General features: G+C 30.6%; 1 protein-coding gene across 1 annotated transcript in view; it reads right to left on the bottom strand.

The window, feature by feature from the left end:
* Positions 1-19,108: 19,108 nt before the first annotated feature.
* LOC117913489 (protein CHROMATIN REMODELING 19) overlaps positions 19,109-20,820 on the bottom strand; it is a 28,189-nt gene continuing 26,477 nt past the window's right edge. The window contains exons 11-12 of the mRNA XM_034828476.1: positions 20,595-20,813; positions 19,109-20,167 (exon numbers count right to left, since the gene is read on the bottom strand). Coding sequence (XP_034684367.1) covers positions 20,005-20,167; positions 20,595-20,813 — 382 coding nt within the window. The 3' untranslated portion in view covers positions 19,109-20,004. The remainder of the gene's footprint in view (positions 20,168-20,594; positions 20,814-20,820) is intronic.

Here is a 20,820-nt window from a genome sequence, read left to right as displayed (position 1 = left end):
AAATAATATGCTTAATTGCACGAAAATCAACCTAAGTTTGCACTTGAAAGTGTTGACAAACCTTATTAACTACCTACACAATATTTAGACAAGTGAAAGTAAGGTGCTAAAGTGTGCCAACAAGTTGTTGATATGAAGTTAGATCAACGGGCTTCATGTTATTGGAAGATGGGTGGATTTTTATAGCAATAAGAGTGGCATAATGACTTCAATCAAGCATCGTTGCACAAGTCAATAAATCTTTGATTACTTTGTCTGTGACAAAAAGATGTGACAAAAAGATGCCCCCATCGAATGAACGGATCTCAAAGCCCAAGAAGCAGTGAAGGTAACCAAGGTCTTTCAATGGAAACTCTTTTTTAAGTTGATGATCAACAATTCAATGAGATTTATATCATTGCCCATAATTATAATATCACCAACATATATAAGCATTAAGACAATGGCAACATGCTTACGGAGAATAAACAAGGGTCGGTAGTACTACAAAAAAAAAAAAATCCAAGATGCAAAAAGATTTAAGAAAGTCAATCAAACCATGCATGTGGTGCTTGTTTAAGCCCATATAAGGAGTAATCAAGGCTACAGACATGATCTAGAAATTGTGGGCTTAGAAATCTAGGAGGTTGCTCCACATAAATTGTTTCTTTAAAAAAAAAATGAAAAAAATCATGTTGGGATTGAGTGCTTAAAATCAAGACATGATGTAATAAAGTTAAACTCAATTTTTCTCGGGTTGTCTCTTTTATGCATTGATATTGATTTGAGCATTCAGTCCATATCACTTGCATTGTACATGACTTAGGTGCATTAAAAGTTGTATAGAGGATACAAGTCATGCTTTCCTTGCAAAATGATGAGTTATCCATAGTTTGTTCATGGATTTGGACAATCTATCTAAGACTATAATGCACTACCTCTTAATTGGAAGGATGGTTTATTGTGGTAATCGAGATAGGTTTTTTATGATAAGTGCACTAATATGTATGGTTACACATAGGGTAGGACCTACAATGAATCATGACATAAGGTCAAGATATAAAAATGATGTTACAATATTGCACTACACTTAAATTCGTATAAGGAAAGCAAATATAAGCACTAAATGAATTACTTCACTTTTTAAGTTCGGAAAATGATTGTCTAATAGCAATTTCTAATTAAATTAAATGGAAGTAAATGATTGCTTAGACTTTATCCACCTTAATGAAGAATTTATAGATTACATACAATGTGAGAGGAGGTCTATCATTCTAGTTATTAGGTACTTATTTTTGTTCAAGTTAACCATTATTCCACCAATCTTACTCATAATATGAAAAAAAAAAAAAAAAACTCAATCGTTCACTAAGCCTTGCTAATAATATCTCTAATGATAATAACAAAATAGAAACAAATCAATCATCAACTATAATTCTATTATTACAACGCATTTATTGTCTCACACAATAAACCTTTCAAAGACAAACATGTAGGAAATCCCGAATCTCTTCATTCTTTATCCTATGCTCATATTAGGTCTATGAAAACTCCCTAAGGCATTTGGATCCTATGCAACGGAAGCAAAATAAAAATTTTATAATTTTGATGTTCCTAAGTCAAATTTGTTCAAAGAAGCAAATTGAAGTCATCAAATGTCTCTTAAACCCATAATCTTCCACCCGATGACTTTACCTTGATCCTTGGCACTCAAACAGTGGGGTGTTTAGGAGGGTGGAGGTTAAAGCTTTCTCTACTCTCTAGACGATAGAAGCTGACTAACTTGAAGCCCATTAAGGGCGTGTTTATAGGTTCCCCACTAAGCTTAAGTGACTTGAGCCTATTAAGGGCTTGGGTCACTTAATTTAGCCCAAAAAATGTCATAATTAATTAATTAACTAAATAGAACTATCCAATTAATCAATTATCTTAATCCAAAAATATCATTTACTAACCATGTGCAACCTTGCATAATTACCAAAATGCTCTTTTGTACATAATTGAACCTAGAGTTATCCAACCTTCATTAACTATGTCATCAAGTTATATGAGCTCGAACGGGGACCACTAGGACCTATAGGAGTATTAACCCCCTCATAATCCAATTTTAAAGTTGATTAAACATCTTATTAATTATAGTATTGGCTTCCCATAATCTAATTTTGAAGTTGATTCAATATCCCCTTATAGAGAATCAACTATACTCCAATACCCTATATAAATGATAATGAGATGAAGTTTGGGTCCATTACCTACTATCCACTGTATATAAACTCTCTATGAACCAGTGTCCATAATCTAATAAAGTAGTATTATCATCTATTAAGATCATCTCTCCAATGATTGAGTTATAGATCTCACCCATTATATAATCAATTGATATATTCTAGCTCCAAGGAGCATATGTCAAATTTCCACTAAGTAAATGTTATGGCCATAGTCTTCTAGATCACATGTCCTTTGAATCACCTAAGGGGACACACTGTCTCAATCTCATAAGATATCATGGTATCTCTATTAAGAATAACTACTGTTACTAGCCTCCATCAATAGTGACCTAATCCATAGGGACATGTGACCACCTTAGGTTCTCCCCCATAGGTCAATTCTCTTGTTGACTTTGACACAAACAAATATCCACTCAAGGTTGAGGATACATGCAATAAAGTAGCTTGATGAATCATGACAATTGATAGTCTTACATCATGATTCACTGTTAGTCTTATTCAATGTGTAATCATACACACTACACTCACCACTAGAAACTCATCCCAATGGCAAAGATAAGCCATCCCTCCAATTATAAGGTAATGCATTGAAGTCTCTATTGGATTGCCTAAATCCATGAACAGACTGTAAAAAACTTATCCTTTTGCAAGGAACTTATGACTTGTACCCTCTGTGCAACTCTTAATGCATCTAAGTTATATACAATACAAATGATATGAGTGTGTATGCTCATATTACCAATTAATACATATGGGATAACAGAGGAAAACCATAAGAAACATAAATAAATAAATAAATAAATTTATAAAAAAATCTCAATCTGTCATATCAAGTGATGCTTTCTAAGGTTCTATCCCAAAAAAAACATCCATGGGAATTTTGGAATTCCATATTCAAGAATTGCATTGATATCTTCTCCTAGCTGTGTTGTATCAATTCCAATTATACATTATTTTATTTCTTTTTTGGTAAATCATTGTATAAATATTCTAAGAATACTCAAGGATGGATAGTGTTGTTTTTAGTTAAAATCATTTTTATTTAATTTCTCTTATGGTATTAGAGCGGTCATTTGTCTCAAACAGGCTCGTGAGTTATGAACCATGTCTAACCTTCCAATCATTCTACCAATGTATGAGTTTAGTTTCAATCAAATTAAGCTCCACCAATTTCTTTCTAAGGTGAAGCCAAGTGTTAACATTGATATGAAATTTCAAAATATCTCATCATATCACAAGTAAGAAATGGGAGGTAAAATCAATTGACCATATAAGAAAAAAAAAACTTAGATTATGTTTGATAATTGTTTTTAAAAACATTACTTTTTTGTTCTCCTTAATAAAAAAAATGGGAAAATACATTTGACAATAAATAAAAAAATGTTGTTTTCTATAAACATCTTTTAAGTGTTTTTAGTGGACATTTTTTTAGTCATTTTTAGTTATTTGTATTAGTTTGTTAAGGTTGTTTTAAAAAATAATTATACAAGTATGGAGAATGATAAAAAGTAATACATTATATATAAAAAGTTAATTTCAAAATATGGAAAGCAAGTTAAGAATATTTTAAGTTTCCAAACAAACTTTTATTCTATAAAACATCAAAAAATAGTTTTCAAAAGTAGTTCTAAAAAACAATTTTTAGAACCATTTTAAAAAATACTTCCCCAATAGAGCCTTATGAACTCCAATTTGTAACTTGGATGAACAACAATGGAACCTTAATATCTTGGCTTCTCGAAAATTTGACTAAAAAAGCCCTTAACATGGTTTTTGGTGCAAATATAGCCCTAAAGATCTAGAATATGGTGGAGAATGATTGTTGCCCAACACTCAAGAAAATGAATAAAGATTGACATATCATCTCTTTTCACTAAGGAGAGGCTCTCAATCCTTAGATGAGTACTTTAAAAAGTTTAAATTAATATGTGACAACCTGGTAGCCATCAACCAACCTTTATTCGATGTTAACAGAGTTTTTCACTTTGTCTATGGTCCTGGTTTAAAATACCGAGATTTTGAAACTGCAATGTTATCTAACCATCTTATCCAATAGTAAGTAAATTTGTTTTATCTCTACAAAATTTGTTTTATTTCTAGTTAAGGAAGGAGAAATGAACATTGTAGATCACTTTCAAGCCTTCTTGGGAGAAAATGGAGACTAAATGGAAGTGGTAGAGGTTTCAATTTATGAGAAAGAGGCTTTGCTTCTGCATGATAGCTAAGTAACCAAAACTCTCCTAAAAAACCAAACAATGTTCAGCAATGGAAAAAACTAGATGGAAATAGGCAAAGCAACAAAAACTATTAGTCTTTTGCCAAATCTATGGAAGGGCTAATCACACAATATTGAATGTTATAATCATTATTTATGCTTACTAGGAAGAAGATATACCATAGGTCCTTGCAACTATGAATCTAAATGATAACAATGACCAAAATTTATACTAATTTCAAAGATACATGGCATATGACCAACAAATATAGGTAAGTTAACCTTTTTCTAAAGTCTATAAAGGTTAAGATATTATTTATGTTGACAATGGCAACAAGCTGCTCATATCGCACATTGGTCATGTCCAATTACACACATCTCAACTTATAGTGATAATTGAAAAGTGTTGTGGTTTCAAAAGTAAAGAAAAACTTGTTGTTAGGTAGTTAATTTAGTACTAATAATTCATGTCTCATTGAATTCAATTCCAATGTTTTTTTCATAAAGGATCAAAACTAATCTTGGTGAAAGGGTATAAACACAGACTTTCCTATGCACTTAAAGAAGAGTTCAACACAATTAAGGATGATACAACACCAACTAGTGTTTAGTACTAAATATTGGGTCATCCACACTCAAAGCTTCTTCAAGTCTTAGAGAGAAAAGCTATTATTAAGATTTCAAATTGGTTGAATAAAATCTTTATCTATTCAAGCTATCAATTAGGGAAAATATGCAAGTTGCCTTTTAATAAATCTAATTCTAGATTAAGGTTCTTTATATAAATGCACTATGATTTATAGGGGCCTAACCTAATTATTTTTACTCAAAGATTCCCTTATTATGCAATCTTTGTTGATGACTTTACTAGATTTATTCATACCCTACTAAATTTGGTGATTTGTATGGTTGTTTTCTTAAGTTTCAAAATTTGGTTAAAAACCAATTTGACAGAAAATTAAGTTTGTTTAATGTGATAATGGAGTATAAATCACCTCTAATGTTTTTACTAACTATTTAGTTCAATGTAGAATAAAATAAGTATTATCTTACCTAGGTACACCTAACAAAATGGCTTGAGAGAGAAAAAAACATAGATATGTGATAGAAATAACTCCTACCTAACTATTTGAATGCCACCTAACATTTAGGCAAACATTTTTTAACTACTAGCCATCTAATAAATTGGTTACCTTATTTATCACTTAAAATGAAAAACTTATTTCTTCCAACTGTTTATAAGCATCTCGATTACATTATCTTAAAAGTGTTTGGATGTTGCTTAAAGTATTCATATACAAATAAATTTGAAAAGAAAACATTTCCTTGTATTTTCATTGGCTATGACCTCTTTCAAGAGGGATATTGATGTTTACAACCAAAATAAGAAATTTTATATACTGACTCATAGGGTGTTCAATGAAATTTTTTTCCTTACTCTTTTAAAGTTTTTCCTAGCTCTCATACTATGCAAAACCTTCCATTCACAACTTTTGTAGATTTAGAAAAGTGTTTTTGATAGGTCATCAAAGTAACAACCAACTTTTAATACTACTGCTATTACAAATCCCTCACTAGAACAAGTTTCAAAAATAACTAACATTAACTATTGTGACATTAGTTATCAAAATTCTTACAAACTACAATACGATTAATAGAATAAAGATGTACAATATTTGGAAACACCCATGCAAGAGCCCATCCAATAATTAGAAGGAAAATTATGTTAGGATGGCATCAATTCTAAAGTTAACTCAACATTCTAGTAGAAAGAGTCAACTATATTCTAGTACCATAGGATATCATATTGAGATGAAAATTGATTAAATTCAATGTAATCAATCTCTTAGTTTTGTGACCTACTATATATTCATTGCATGCAAACTCTCCATGAAGGGGTGTCCATAATTTAATGAGGTCTAAGTTTCTAACCTCTCAACATTACCTCTACTATTCTTGAGTCTCAAATTCTCCTATCTTATTATTAACTAACATACTCTAGTCCACAAATGACATATGTCAAATCCAATTGAAGGAATTATTACAACACTACAAATTTCATGATCACAAGCACTAAGGATCATCTTAGGGGTTTGTTTCAATCACGTGAGATATCATGATGTTTCTATTAAAGAATACTTGTTGCCATCTATTTTAATCAATAATTACACTACATTGTTTAGTTTGTAGTCAAATTCTTCTCTAGAGATTTATTTCTCACAAACTAAGTATATCTAGGATCTTCTTAACCATAAAAAGATGTTAGAATCCTTCAAAATGTCTACACCCATTGCTAATAAGCCCTTAATCACACTAGATGATCGCTTACCATTGATGCAATTGAATATCATAATATTGTAAGGGCATTTACCTTTACTCATCCCAACATTACTCATGTCATGAATTGTGCATACCATTACTTTCAAAATCCCAATAGAGAAAATTTAAAGGTTGTAAAATCTATTTTTCACTATCTTAAAGGAACCTTAACTTATGGCTTAAGTTGGTTCCTCCCAAACCAGGAAAAATGCTCTTAGCGATACTCATATTTTTAGCTTAAACCATATCTCTTAGTCATTGAAAAAGTAGCATACAATGTCTTGGTCTAATGTTAAAGCCAAATGTACAGAGCTCTAGCTTCCACTTTTGTCAAAAACATATGAATCATTGATCTTTTAAGAGACATTAACATAACTTTCAAGCACCTACCTCAATTTCTAAGTGATTGTACAAGTGCTCTTCACATGTCAATCAATCCCAATTTCCATGATAAGACTAAACACATTGAATTGGAATACCATTTTGTATGAGAAAAGGTGGTTGTAGGAGCATTAATCATTTGTTGTCTACTAATTATCTTCAAATATCAGGCGTGCTAACAAAGCCCTTATATCATAAATATTTTGAAGAATTTTAGCTCAAGTTGGGAGCCTATAATGTTGCATTCACTAGCTTGAAGGAGCTCAATGAAGTTAGTCATTGTATAAATAAATATGTTAAGGATACTTAAGAATGGATAGTGCAACATTGCATTCAAAAAAAATTTCTACAGACTTGTTTAATGTTCTAGCTCATTCATAATCATATATTTATCAATAAATTTCATAGTTAGTTTACCAAGATCATGACGAAGTTGTAAAGAACTTTTGACTTTTTAAAAATTAATCCAAATATTCCTATATATAGAAAAGTGAGATCAAGCTTAATATCTTAATGACCATGGCCAAACATAAGTAAACTTAAAGTGGGATCAAGTTTAATCTCTTCTGCCAACTCATGCATGGGGTCTTGACAAAACTAAAATAAATATTTTTATTCTTTTTATTTCCCAATACTAAATAAAGTGGTCACACTTTTTGTCAACAAAATAACTTGATCCACTTCAAGGATCTATTATACTTTGTAGAAATAGATGGTTAAATGATTTGTTTACAAAATTGTTGGATTAATGTTCTTAATGTAAAATGTGAAGCCTTAGATTATTAAACTGGTATGGGTATAGGGCATTAGGTATAAGGTGATTTCATATTAAGCTTCAAAAGACCAAATTGCAATCCTTTAGACCTTAAAGACCTTTAACTTGATTCTAAGATCATTAAAAACATTTTCTAAGTATTTTTAGAAAGAGTAAGGTTGTGTTAGGGTACAAGAAATGAGTCAAAGTCATAGAAGATTTCTTTTTTGTTGCTCTTACTCCAATTGCATTTTGTGTGCACATGATGATTAAAAAAAAATATGATAGATTGCATGTTTTAGTGAATACTACAACAAATGTGAGATTTAGTGACAATTTTTTTTGTCTACAACTAAAATTTCATCACTAATTATGAATCTTACGCGTCTATAGAGGCATTTTGTTGTAGAATATTTTACCATTAAGTTTTCTTTACAAAATTACTTTTTGTCACTAAAATTTGTCACGAAAATTTACCATTAAAAAATTATCACTCCCACCCTTTTGAGAATGAAATACATATATTTTTTAATTTTTAATAATGATTAATTTTCGTCACCAGTGATGAAATATAAGTTTGCGATGAATTATTTGTTACTAATTTTCAATTTTCCAGCAATGAATATTTTTCTTCACCAAATCATCAACCATTTGTTGAAAAATATATTTATTGTTTATAATTATTATTCTATGATAATACAATTGCATTATGAAGTGAAATTTTAAATTAAAAATCACTTACTCTTCTATGACAAATTACTTTGTCTTCAAATTATTATTATTATTATTTTTTGTAACAACAATGGTTGATGACAAAAATAGTGATACTTTACATTTTTGTAATATATATATATATATATATATGTGTGTGTGTGTGTGTGTGTGTGTGTGCGCGCGCGCGCACGCACGCGTTTTTATAAATTTATATGATTTAATCATTTGTGACGTAAAAGCTTTTTATAAAAAAAAAATAAATAATTTTATGATATAACATATTTTTCACTACATATTTGATATAATATATATCCTATCATATTTTAGTAATGTTTAATCACAAAAAAATAATTAAATAAATAAAAGTAATAATAGAAATTTATATATTTTTTATGATAAATAAATATCATTACAATAACATCTGTTATTTTCTATTGATAAAAGATAAAAATCTAAAAATTTTAAAAATTAATTCTCATTATACAAACAATTTTATTTTTAAATTTAAAATTTTCCTTTCTTTGGATTTTATTTATTTATTTATTTTTTAAAGATCATAATGTTTGTAAGCATATAAAAATTGATAATTTTGTAAAGTTTGATTTGAAATCTTCAATTTTTTTTTCTTAGCCTTTTTATTATTTCATTGATATTACTATAGAAAATCATTCAAATTCAAGATTGGTGTAAAGATAATTATAATGTTGAAATCAATTAAAAGTATAGTATATCGTTTAAAACATCAATTGATTTATAAATGAGATGGTAAAAAGAAGTGCTTTTAAAGTGAAAGGTCATGCGTTTGAATCACTAAAAACCTAGTATAGGTATGAGAGATGTATGAGGGGTGTCATCTTGACTTTAGAAATTGATTTGAGCTTCTTCTATGTCTAGCATTAATTACACAATAACAGTTGTGCAAATTATGATGCAACATTCCATAAATAATACTTTTTTAGTTCTACCTACTCAATCTACAAAATAGACATGGCACATGTTGGAATAGAGCCCACAAAAGCATAATATGACTTAACAAAGAAGGATTTCATTAATATATATTTATATATTATGACTTATGTTTCCACTATGCTATCCTTATTTTTATTAATATTTATTTGAACATTCAGTTTTGCATCACTTGCATTGTACATGACTGAGTGTATTAAGAGTTACACAAAAAAATCAAGTCATGGGTTCCTCACAAGTTGATGAGTGGTTCACAGCTAGTACATGAACCTAGGCAATCCATTTTGAGGTTATAATGTATTACGACATTACCAAATTTGCCATAAAAAGTGTTTATCATAAATAAACAATAATTCATCACTATTAGTGTATTGTGACGAAAAATTTTGTCACAAGGTTCATAAACAAAAGTTTGTCACTAAAAGTCATGATCTGCAAATCTTCTATTTATGTCACGAAAAATTAAACATTAGTGGAAAAATTAGAATTGTCATTATATAATCACATTTTACTATGGAAAAAAAAAAATCATGGGTTGTTTCCCATGAATTTTTCAGTGATTTATAAGATGGTTTTTGAGCTTAAAAAAAATCATAATTTCAATCTTCAAACAATGAACGTATTTGAGTTGAATGAGAGAGATATGATCATTTGAAGCGAGCTAAGGAGGGTAGAAGCCTGGTTCGAAATTTACAAGGGTATTTTGACCTCAACACTTTGGCTATCTAAAAGCCACTTACTAATTCAAAATGGATTTCACATTCACCATTGATTTCAAACTTAGGGGCCATTTTGGCTATCTAAGCTTTGTTCCAATTCAAAATCAATTATAAAGACTCCAAGCCAATGCAAAATGAGCAAGGGTCATTTAGAATACCTAATTGTTTTGGATTTTTAAGACATTTGTGATGTAATTTTGGAATAAACGATCACTTCAAATGTGTCACATGTCTTTTTAGGGTTAGGTTATATAGATTTTCTTTGTTTTAGGGTTTACACAAGTAATTCAAAGGGTGAAAGTTAAAGCTCTTGTTTTCAATTCTTTCTTCAATAAACTTTATTTTTCTTTTATTTCCTTTTCCTTTCTATTTTATTTTCTTCAAAATTAAATATGGATTGTGAGGAAAAAATCCCTAACCATGTTTGGCTAATTTGATGCAATCTGAAAATATAATATAAAGTTGAAGAATCCAAAGGACAGGTAGCAATAGCATGATAATATATTGGTTCAATTATGTTTTTATATTTAAATATTTAAGAATAAATCCTCTATGTTGGTTTTCCTTTGATAAGATATATAGGATTCTTACTAATGTACATGTAATTCTCAAGAAGACCATGATCGCTAATTAACTAATAAGTTTGATTTTACTATTAACAAATCGTTAATATAACAACCAAATCTACAAGATGGATATGGATTGTGAATATTTCAAATTGAAAACTTAATGCATGATTATATTTAATTGGTTTAAGAAATCACCTATTTTCCCAAGTTAAAATCCTAGTTCTAAATATATGAATTGGTCTTAAGATTCAAATTCTTAGCTAAACTTCAATCCTAAACCATAATTATAGAATATTGTCTCTCAATGGGTTTGACACCAAAATAAGAAATTATCTAATATATTTTCTTTTGTTTTGTTTATTTCTTAGGTACTTAACAAAAATTTTAAAAAAAATCTTATCTCATCTTTTTATTCCTATTTATTTCAAACTAGCTAGGATTTCATTAGTACAAGAAATTAATTAATCTTTATAAAATAAAACAATTCAACGCATTAGTATTGATCTCAAAGGATGATAACTTATATACTATAAGTTGTAGTAATCCTATCTTTAATTTTTTTTTTAATCAAAGTAATCACATATTTAAACTTTAATATTTTAATTATAAAATAGATTTGTGATTAGTTACCTTGAACTTGAAAAATGAGATGAAAATTGAAAAAAAAAAAGGGGGGAGGGGGGTAGTTGTGGCCATGAAAACATGGTTCATAATCACCATAAAGGCAAAGCCACCAAGATTAGACAAATTGTCTTGGCTAAGCAATCAATAGTTTATGCCAATCATGTTGATTGATTGATGCCTTATCAGAATGGATCAACTTGGGCCAAGTTGTCTTGGATTTGAAAGTCCCTTATTCACAATGCTAAATGAATGAGACTCTAGGAAATACTTTTCATTTCATAAAAAGGGCATTTTTTTTAAATCTTTCGCACATACCAAAGCATAAGAATTTAGAAAAAATAAATACAACCTAGAATTTGGTCTTGATATAGTTTTGTTATCTTGTATCCTAGGTTCAATTTGATCTTAGATTTCCTTAGTTTCACTTCGTGCTAAATCCAATTGCTTTTGTAACAAAATTCATATTTGTGTCATCTATTTATAAGAACATGATATGTGTTGAGGCATCATGGATTAAGTTATATTTATGAAATAAAACTTTTTTTTTCTTATATATATTTTATCTGAGGAAATATTTGATTTCTGTGTCTTTTAAATATGCATGATTATTTAAGCTTTCATATTGTATCTACTACGCACTTCAATTATATTTAGGCCTTATTCAATGATAAATTATCCACCTTAATTAACATCCTTGTGGGGAAAAGGTGGCATGTAGGATGAATTCGACCTCAATCTCCTTATTACCTTTTGGAATGTTGAAATAAAAATTGAGAATGAGAAATCAATTCCATTCCCATTCGTTATTATGATTGAATGATTTAAAAAATGAGAAGAGGAATAAAAAATTTCATTATCATTCTTCTCAGATATAAAATTAATTTCTCTATGTTATATGATATTACAATTTCCCTTTGACTCTTGTCTTATTTTTATTCTTATATTTACATACCAAACGCACCGACAACCTCTTTGAAGATAATTATCCTCGGGTTATTGTTTAGATTAATTACTCCAAAGTTTTGTTTAATACGTAAAAATAAGAATGAGGATGGAGACAAATCATAATATTATATCAAAGAGGGGTGGTGGGACATGACCTTATCCGGAACCGGAGACGTTTAGCGGTTTGTAAAGATTCCCAAGGTGGCACGGCTCAAAGACTTTTTCGAAGGAAGGTCTGGTGGGTCCTACGCCTTTCCTACTCACTCCACAAACCTTCCTTCTCCTTCCATCACAGACATCATTACAGACAATACTTCCCCTTCACCTGTCCTTTTTCCTCCTTTTTTTTCCTTTCTTTTATTATTATTTAAATTTTCCTTTGGATATGCTTTCCATTTTTTTAAGATTCCAAAGATCATATCATATATAAATAATAGAATCTAAGCATCTAAATTTTGGGCCACCGATTGGCCCAACATTTTAGCCCGGCCCTTTAATAGTATGGGATGAATTACATTGAGATCCCCATGAATTTCTTAATACTTAAAATAACATTTAGAATCCAAATCTAAATAGAAATTAAGGAGAACTAAAAATTTTCACTTTTTGTATTTTGGTTTGACCATGTTTTCTTAAACTTGATTTTAAAAATTGTTTTTTTATTCTTTAACTAACTTTCAAAAAATATGGTCAAACATACTCATGTTTTCCTTTTGTTTTTAAAAATTTGTAAAAATAACTCATACTTGTTCTTTAAAAATTGTTTTCTATTTTACTTTGTTTTTAAAAATTGTTTTCAAATAATAACGGTCAAAGAATATTAAAAAAAATTTTAATAATTTTTTATTTTTAAAAATAGAAAACTGCTTTTAAATCACATGACCATTTAGGCTCAAAATATCTAAAAATGAGCTTCAAACAAAGGGATTTCTAGAACGTTGATCCTTTAGAACATTGATTTTCCAAATAAATGTAGTCTCAAATTATGATAAATCTTCAATATGTTTAGACAAAACCAATGAAGACTTAGTTAAGGATGTTATGAAAGGAAAAATCAGGGAAGTCTAAGGTGGTGTTTGTTTTTTCCACTTAAACCTAAATAAAACTTAAAATTAAATAATACTTAATAGTATTAAATGTTAAGTTATTTATTTTTTCACTTAATTTTAAATAAAACTTAAAATTAAATAGTGTTTAATAGTGTTAAATATTAATTTTCTAATATTTCATTTCTATCAAGTATTAATAAGTAAATATATATACATATTATTTTTAGTATTAAAAAAAAAGTTAAATATTTTGAATTTTTTCATTTAGTAAAAAATTAAAGAAATATGTAATAAGTTAATAAAAAGTAAAAAAAAAGAAATAAACTATCTAAAATCTGAAAGTTAGTTGCTTTCAACAAACCACTTAAGCTAATAACTATTTTAATTTATGCATGTAAAACATTTATAAAGTTTTCATCTCTTACTCCCTATTTAATATTTATAACATTTTGATCTTACTCTTATTACTTATATATATATATATATTAAACCAACTTTCCCATCCATCATTAATTAGTAAAATTCTACATCTAACCCTTTTTTTTTAAGAATAATAAAAAAAAAAATTGAACTAGAAAAACACCATGTGGCTAGCAGGCTGATTGAAGCAAATTAAATAAGAATTCTTTAGAATAAAAAATAAAATATAAAAACCAGTATGCCCTACTAAGGCAGCAAAAAACAACCAAACTCATAAATTCCACCCGGTTGATGCCAAACAAAAGCTAACACCATGCAAACAACTCCTTAAGACTGCTACAACAACAACAAAAATAAGTATCTATGACCAAGAAAAAAGGTTCATATGTCACACTAGGGCAACTAGAAAGAGAGAGAGGTACATTAGAGAAAAAGTATATATACAATAAATTTATAGTCTTTAGAACCAAAGTTTGGGACTTTTCAGAACTAATCAAAATGAAACTTTCCATGCTATAAGGTGAGAGGTTTTACTATAAGAAAATGGTTGAGGTTTCAAGCTTAAGTTAATATATAGGATATGTTGGTGTGATTTGATATTTGTTTGCAGAGAATATTTGATTGCTTAATTTTATATCTAAACCCTAACATTGATCTACTGTAGTATTCCTTCAACCTAATGAATTGAATCTACCATATTAAGAGAACTTACGATTTTAAGAAAGTCGGTAGCTTAACATAGTATCAGAATTACAATTAAGTCCAGTTCTCGAATTTTGTAATCTATAACCACTGCTATACAAACTTTCGGGGCCCATGTCCTAATAGTTTAAGCTTTTAAAAAAGTTAGTTTAATGCTTTCAATGATGAAAGTCATTTGCATGATGTAGTATATTTCATATCAATGATTAATGATCAATTACATTTGTTTCTATTATTAGTTAGGCCAAACACTACCTTACAATGTCCAAGATTGATTGGTTTTCAAAAAATTTAGGACATGGCCTACAATGTCCTAGAAAAGTTGAAAGATAAAAGAATAATTGATGTGCATAACAGATGAAGGTGATTTTCTTTTTCTTTATTTCCCATATCGATATACTTAAAAGGGTCCCATTAGTTCTGAAGGAATTAAGACAAGTGAATAAGGTCTTAATTAACCCTTGATCATGAAAAACTTTCATACCAACAAACAGTATGTGGACATGTACATACATCAAGACCAATAAACATTACTCAAAAGAAGTAGTTAACTGAAGTCCATCGAGGTTGCGGCTAGCTTGTAATTCATTGATTTATTTGTCCACATGTGTTCCTCATTTCCCTTTCAATGGCACCATGACTACATTTTTTTTCTCGTTTGAAATTTCAAATGAAAATTAGGGTTGCCACTAAATTTTGTTTTAGACTTTCTCTGTTATTAAGCTTTTCAAGCTTTCAGAGATGAATGACAAGTTAACCAAAATTTTCTAAGTATTGATTATTGTGGATCAATTTTGGGCACCATTCAATATTTCTTATCGATGGATCGCCTTTTTCAAACCTCCTCCATGCAAAACGCCAAAAGTTATTTCATTCTCAATCCTAAATCTGCACAACTGGCTCACAACTGGCTCCTACAAGTGTTCTATGTCAACCTCTCATCCACATATTGCACCATTTCTAGGTGGTCCTCTAACATAGAGGAAATAACCGGAAAATCTCTTGGTGCAGCACCATTAGGACAAAGCTCAATCTAGTATTATTTCATGTGTATACATTGTCCATTTTTCAATTTTGAGCAATTAATGTTAAATTTATCAAAGGTTCTTCTCCAACTTCATATGTATAAAAGGTCATAAGATGTATTATGGGAATAAAAGCAGGCACAGTGACAGATGCATGGCAGGCTCATATAATTGAAAGTTGAAACAGAGGGTGGGGATAAAATTGAAGCAGATGATGGCCACAGGGTTTGGCAGCAGTTAGAAGCAGATGGTTGATAATAAATAAAAAAAGTTACAAGAAAATAGGATGATGGAGATGGGTAGACAGAAAAACACAAACACAGGAACATGTGATTTGGGTGCAGAGTGGATGCATGTGAGTGATGGTGACATTGGAAGGACACATGGTGGCCAGACCACTTGTGGGCCATTCATATTCTCTCTTATTTCCTTTTGGATTGAAGCATAAAAGTACTGAGATCAAGGACCCCCACCTCCCTTTGTATCAAGGAAGCAGTTTTGAAACTTCTTCTCCTTTGTAGGCCAACTTCCTAGTTGTTATGGTACCCTACTATATGTGTTTATGAGAGAGAGAGTTTTAAAGAGAGGGGTTTAAAGGGGGTTCACGAGACACCCCTGTAAGGGAACCCCAACAGGATACATCAATCCAAAGAAAAGATTCTCTTACAAGAGAGTGAAGGAGAGAGAGAGAGAGAGAGTCATCTTCTTCTACACTACTTATGAAAGAAATATCTTGTTATGCGGTCATCACCAACATGACATACCAACTAACAACTTTTTCCTTCGTTTGGTTCATCTTTTCCTAACCGATAAATTTATCTGTTAGTATATAGATACTCCATAAAGCAATGACTTCAACTTTTTTCTTTCTTTTTCTCTTACAATTTCATATTCTATGCAGTGGAATCCATAGAAATGTACACTAAGAATAGGCCAACGTTCACACTTGGAGGGAGTCCATCTCTGAATATTCTATATTAGAATATTTTCTAGGAGTTGATAATGGAGTTAGAGTATTTGTTGTTTGATATTCTCTGCAAAAGTGCTTGTTCTAGAGGGAACATGGGATTCTATGTTTGTTTGAAAAACATTAACAACATAATCTAATATCTCTAGCTGCATGGATTTCTCAATTATTAGGACACCCATATTTACATCAAACCAAAACCTTTTCAAATCTAACCCAACATTTTAGAGTTTGATTATTCATTTTTCAATTATTTGTTGTCCCAATAATTCATCCATGCCAATAATAATAATAATAATAATAATAATAATAATGGAAAAATAAAAATAAAATCATTTTCATTATTCAATTCCTGGCTCCACCAGTACTCATGATCTGCTTGGATGAGAAGTATAGTAATTTTAAATATGTTGTTACTATTTGTAAAATTATTTATATTAAAAAAAAAAAAAAAAAACCCAATCTTAAATTTTTCTTGTTCTTTGAAAGAACAAAAGGAGAAGAATCTTTCAACAAAATGATTTTTTATGTTTGAATTCATCCCCAACTCAGTTCAAACATTCAGCAGATTAATAATGACCTTTCTAACTTTTTAATGAATCTTGGATTGATGCTTGGGCCAAAGAAACTTCCCATATATACCAAAACATGTGCTAGCAAATTATTGGCAGCCAATCGCCATACTCACTCATCATTTTCAAAGCGTTCAATCTGATAGATAAAGTCTTAAACAGTGTGAGACCAAGGGATATGGAATGTTTGCAAAATTAAGATAATAAAATATTCACTAGGAAATTCACAACCTCTCTTTCTTTCACGTGGTAGAGACAGCCCAAGAGAGACCCTTAACAATCCCTTCTTTTTTTTTCTTTTTTTCTTTCCTCTCCCCCCACCCCCCCAAAAAAAAAAAAAAAAAAAGATTCCACAACAAGGTCAAGTGATGTGACAAATATTCTTCAATACTTATTATATATATGAAAGGGTCTATTCTACCAACTGTAAAATACTTTATTTTGAGGTGACCATCACAAGAGTATTGGTTACTTAATTGATTTTCGTAGGCCATACTGACCCATTTTTTCCAATTTGACATGGAATATATATATATATTGGTTGAACTCAACTTGATTCTTTATTCCATATCATGATGGATGAGTTTGAAATTGCCATTCATATTAGGGTTTTTGGTTCTTGCCTTATTTTCTCTATGAGGGACCCAATCACCTAATTCATAATTTTACGTGCTTCGAGAGTGAAACCCCAATATTTTTCATCCCAAAGAACGAGAAATGTGTTAATTTCTAATCTCCTTTTTGAAAGTCAATATTCCTCTTTTTTTTTTTTTAACTCTCTTGTGATTTAATTGGACCTCAGTTACTCAAGGAACCTCGACCTTGATATGACTAGAAAGTCTATTCTTTTTCATATGGGTGTTATCCCTTTGGAGTCTGATGAAACTTTCCAAGTTTAAAACCTTTTTCAAATCATAATAGTATATTTTTGTTTTTGTTTTTTTTTTTTTTTTTTTTGAAATAAAATATGGCTTCCAATGCAAGTACTACAATCTTGAAACAACAATCATGGGCCAAGAGCCCAGCAGCCTATCCGAATTGGCAGGGCCAAGTCACTGTTTCCAGTGTGGTCCACCATGTTAAATGCTGATCTTGGACAAGATACAAATGTCATCCAATTCTAAAATGGGCCCTACACAATATTTGGGGGCCCACCTAAATTAACTGGACCCAGTGTCTTTGCTATAGCTGTAGCGATACCGTGTTGAATAAAGATAATGGACAAAGATTGAGGCCCAACCACAAAGACAGAACATGGGAAGCTTTGAAATACTATATAACTTTTTAAACCATGAATTCTCATCATATTCTCATAGGGAACATACATACACTATAAGAATATTTATACAAATTAATAAATATTTTTTTATGGGACTCCAAAATTTCTAATAGATAATTTGTCCACGTTTCTTCTTATACCAGTTGTATCACAGCAAATGTGATGCAGAAGTTTTTTCTTTTCCTTGATGTGTTGAACATCTCAAGATTCTCTACGTGGGAGAGTTGGATTGGCCTATTCTATTGCTTTAAATTTAAATAAAATAAAAAATAGGTTTTAAGACCCTGTTTGGAGCTTGTCATAAAAAGATAGCGTAGAAGCTTTAATATAAAGACAAGATCCACTGATTTAACGTCTCATATTTCAAGACTTCGTTTGAATCGGAGATCTTGTCATGATGGTATAAAATTTCAAGATAAAAACAAGATATACTCGTATTTGAAGGCAGCATTTTGTCTTGAAAAAGACGTAGAATTTTTAAAACAAAAGCATTATATCATAAATTACTACTAAAAGCTAATTGACATAATTAGCTTCAAGAGAAATGTTCTTAAGCGAATAAATTTTACCAAGTTCAATCCGCAATGCTACTTTCAATGATATCGTTAGAAAATGAGGTTCACGTGAGCTTTCGCACTCTTGCCTACCCACCACCCAAGCCCATAGGAAAAGTAAAACAAATGAGAAAAGGATAGAGCCCTGGGCAATATTAATCGAATATGCTGCTCCTCAAGTACATAAAGTAATGGACTTTCTATATTTTTCACATCATCCAAGACATGAGATATTGTCTGAAACCCGTATCATATGCTACGAAGTGCGAAGTGGGATACTGCATGAAATACAAGATGACCTTAACCTTTAGGCCCATGACTGTCAATTTCATCAATCCCCCCTTCATAATAAGCACTAGAGATTCAATCTTTTCATTGAAAGGCAATCAATGAAAAATCCAACTCCTATAATCGGATATTAGAAGTTGCATAATACTCCTCTCTGTCTAAGCTCTTGCTTAAGATTCTCATGGCAGGTGGCAAGGAGTAGCAGAAACCCGGTAATGGATGTCTTACAAACCACTTACATATGGCAGAGTAGATGAAGAAGAATGGTTTTGGGTGGACGGGCTGCCTTGTTATCTGACGCAATTTTGCGCAGAAGATTGAAGACAATGCTCTCTCCATGCTTTCCCCTCAAGGTTTTGAACCATCCTACCCAACTCAACACTAATTCCAAATTCTGAATATCATAATTCTAGAACTTCCATTGAAGTAACTTGATTCATGGCGTGCCACTCCGGACGTCTATGGCATCTGGCAAATCAACTTCTCTTCAATCAACTATTATTGAAATTTAATTTCACAAGATGAATTGAAGGGCTAATTTACACCCTATTGCCTATGCATCTATCAATTGCAAATGGAATCTTTCTCAAAAAAGACTACTACAGTAATGGATCTTATAAGTGGAAGCAAAAAGGGGAGAAAAAAAAAAGGTTGTTCTAGCGGCTAAGAGTTTCTCTGTGAGGAAAATGGTGAACTAACCCAGCAAAAGAGCTGATGATACATGGTAATGTTGATCTAACCAAGCAAAAGTGACGATAATATCTCTCCCATAGTCTTTTCAGACATGCCAGCTTCATCATCCACCTCCACACCTGACTCGAGCACTGCAGCATCCAAGATTAGCTTCCGCTTTGCAATCTCATAAACATTCTCATCCACTGTATCTTTGGTCACCAGCCTGTACAGAACTCAAGCAGATACAGTAAATACCAAGTAACTTAATATTTCACAAAAAAAAAAAAAAAGAACAGAAAAATTCAAATGGGGAATCGGTAAATGAGGATGCAAGTGATTGGAGAATAGCCCTACTACTTTTAACTTGGTCCATCAATGGAGGAAGAAAAACAGCAGAAATCTTTAGGGATTGGAATTTAAGAGTTAAAACTGAAAGAAATTGTATAAAAAATGAAATATATAGGGTAAGTACCCTCTATGGAATTAACTGATAATACTAAGATTTCTGAACCAACTGCCATGCTTTTGCTTTCCTTTTCTCCTTTTTTTTTCCTCTTTGATTGCAACTAGTACAATTTTTATTATACCTTGGTTTTTCACCATAAAATAAAACTGAGGAAAATTTACAAGGGAGGTTTGGCTGGAAGTACCTGTATATAGTAACAGATTTTGTTTGGCCGATGCGATGACATCGATCTTCAGCTTGACGGTCAATCTGTGGGTTGAAATCCATGTCATGGATGACAACTGTATCAGCTCCAGTCAAGTTCAGACCCTGCCCTCCAGCTCTTGTGGACAGCAAGCAGGCAAATATAGAAGTATCATTATTGAATGTGTCCACAATTGTCTGTCTGTCTGTCACCTGTGTGCTGCCAT

Source organism: Vitis riparia, chromosome 1 (genome assembly GCF_004353265.1).
Source record: "Vitis riparia cultivar Riparia Gloire de Montpellier isolate 1030 chromosome 1, EGFV_Vit.rip_1.0, whole genome shotgun sequence".
In the NCBI taxonomy this organism is placed as follows: domain Eukaryota; kingdom Viridiplantae; phylum Streptophyta; class Magnoliopsida; order Vitales; family Vitaceae; genus Vitis; species Vitis riparia.
The sequence above is the reverse complement of the archived record's forward strand: the minus strand, read 5'-3'. Positions and strand labels throughout refer to the sequence as shown.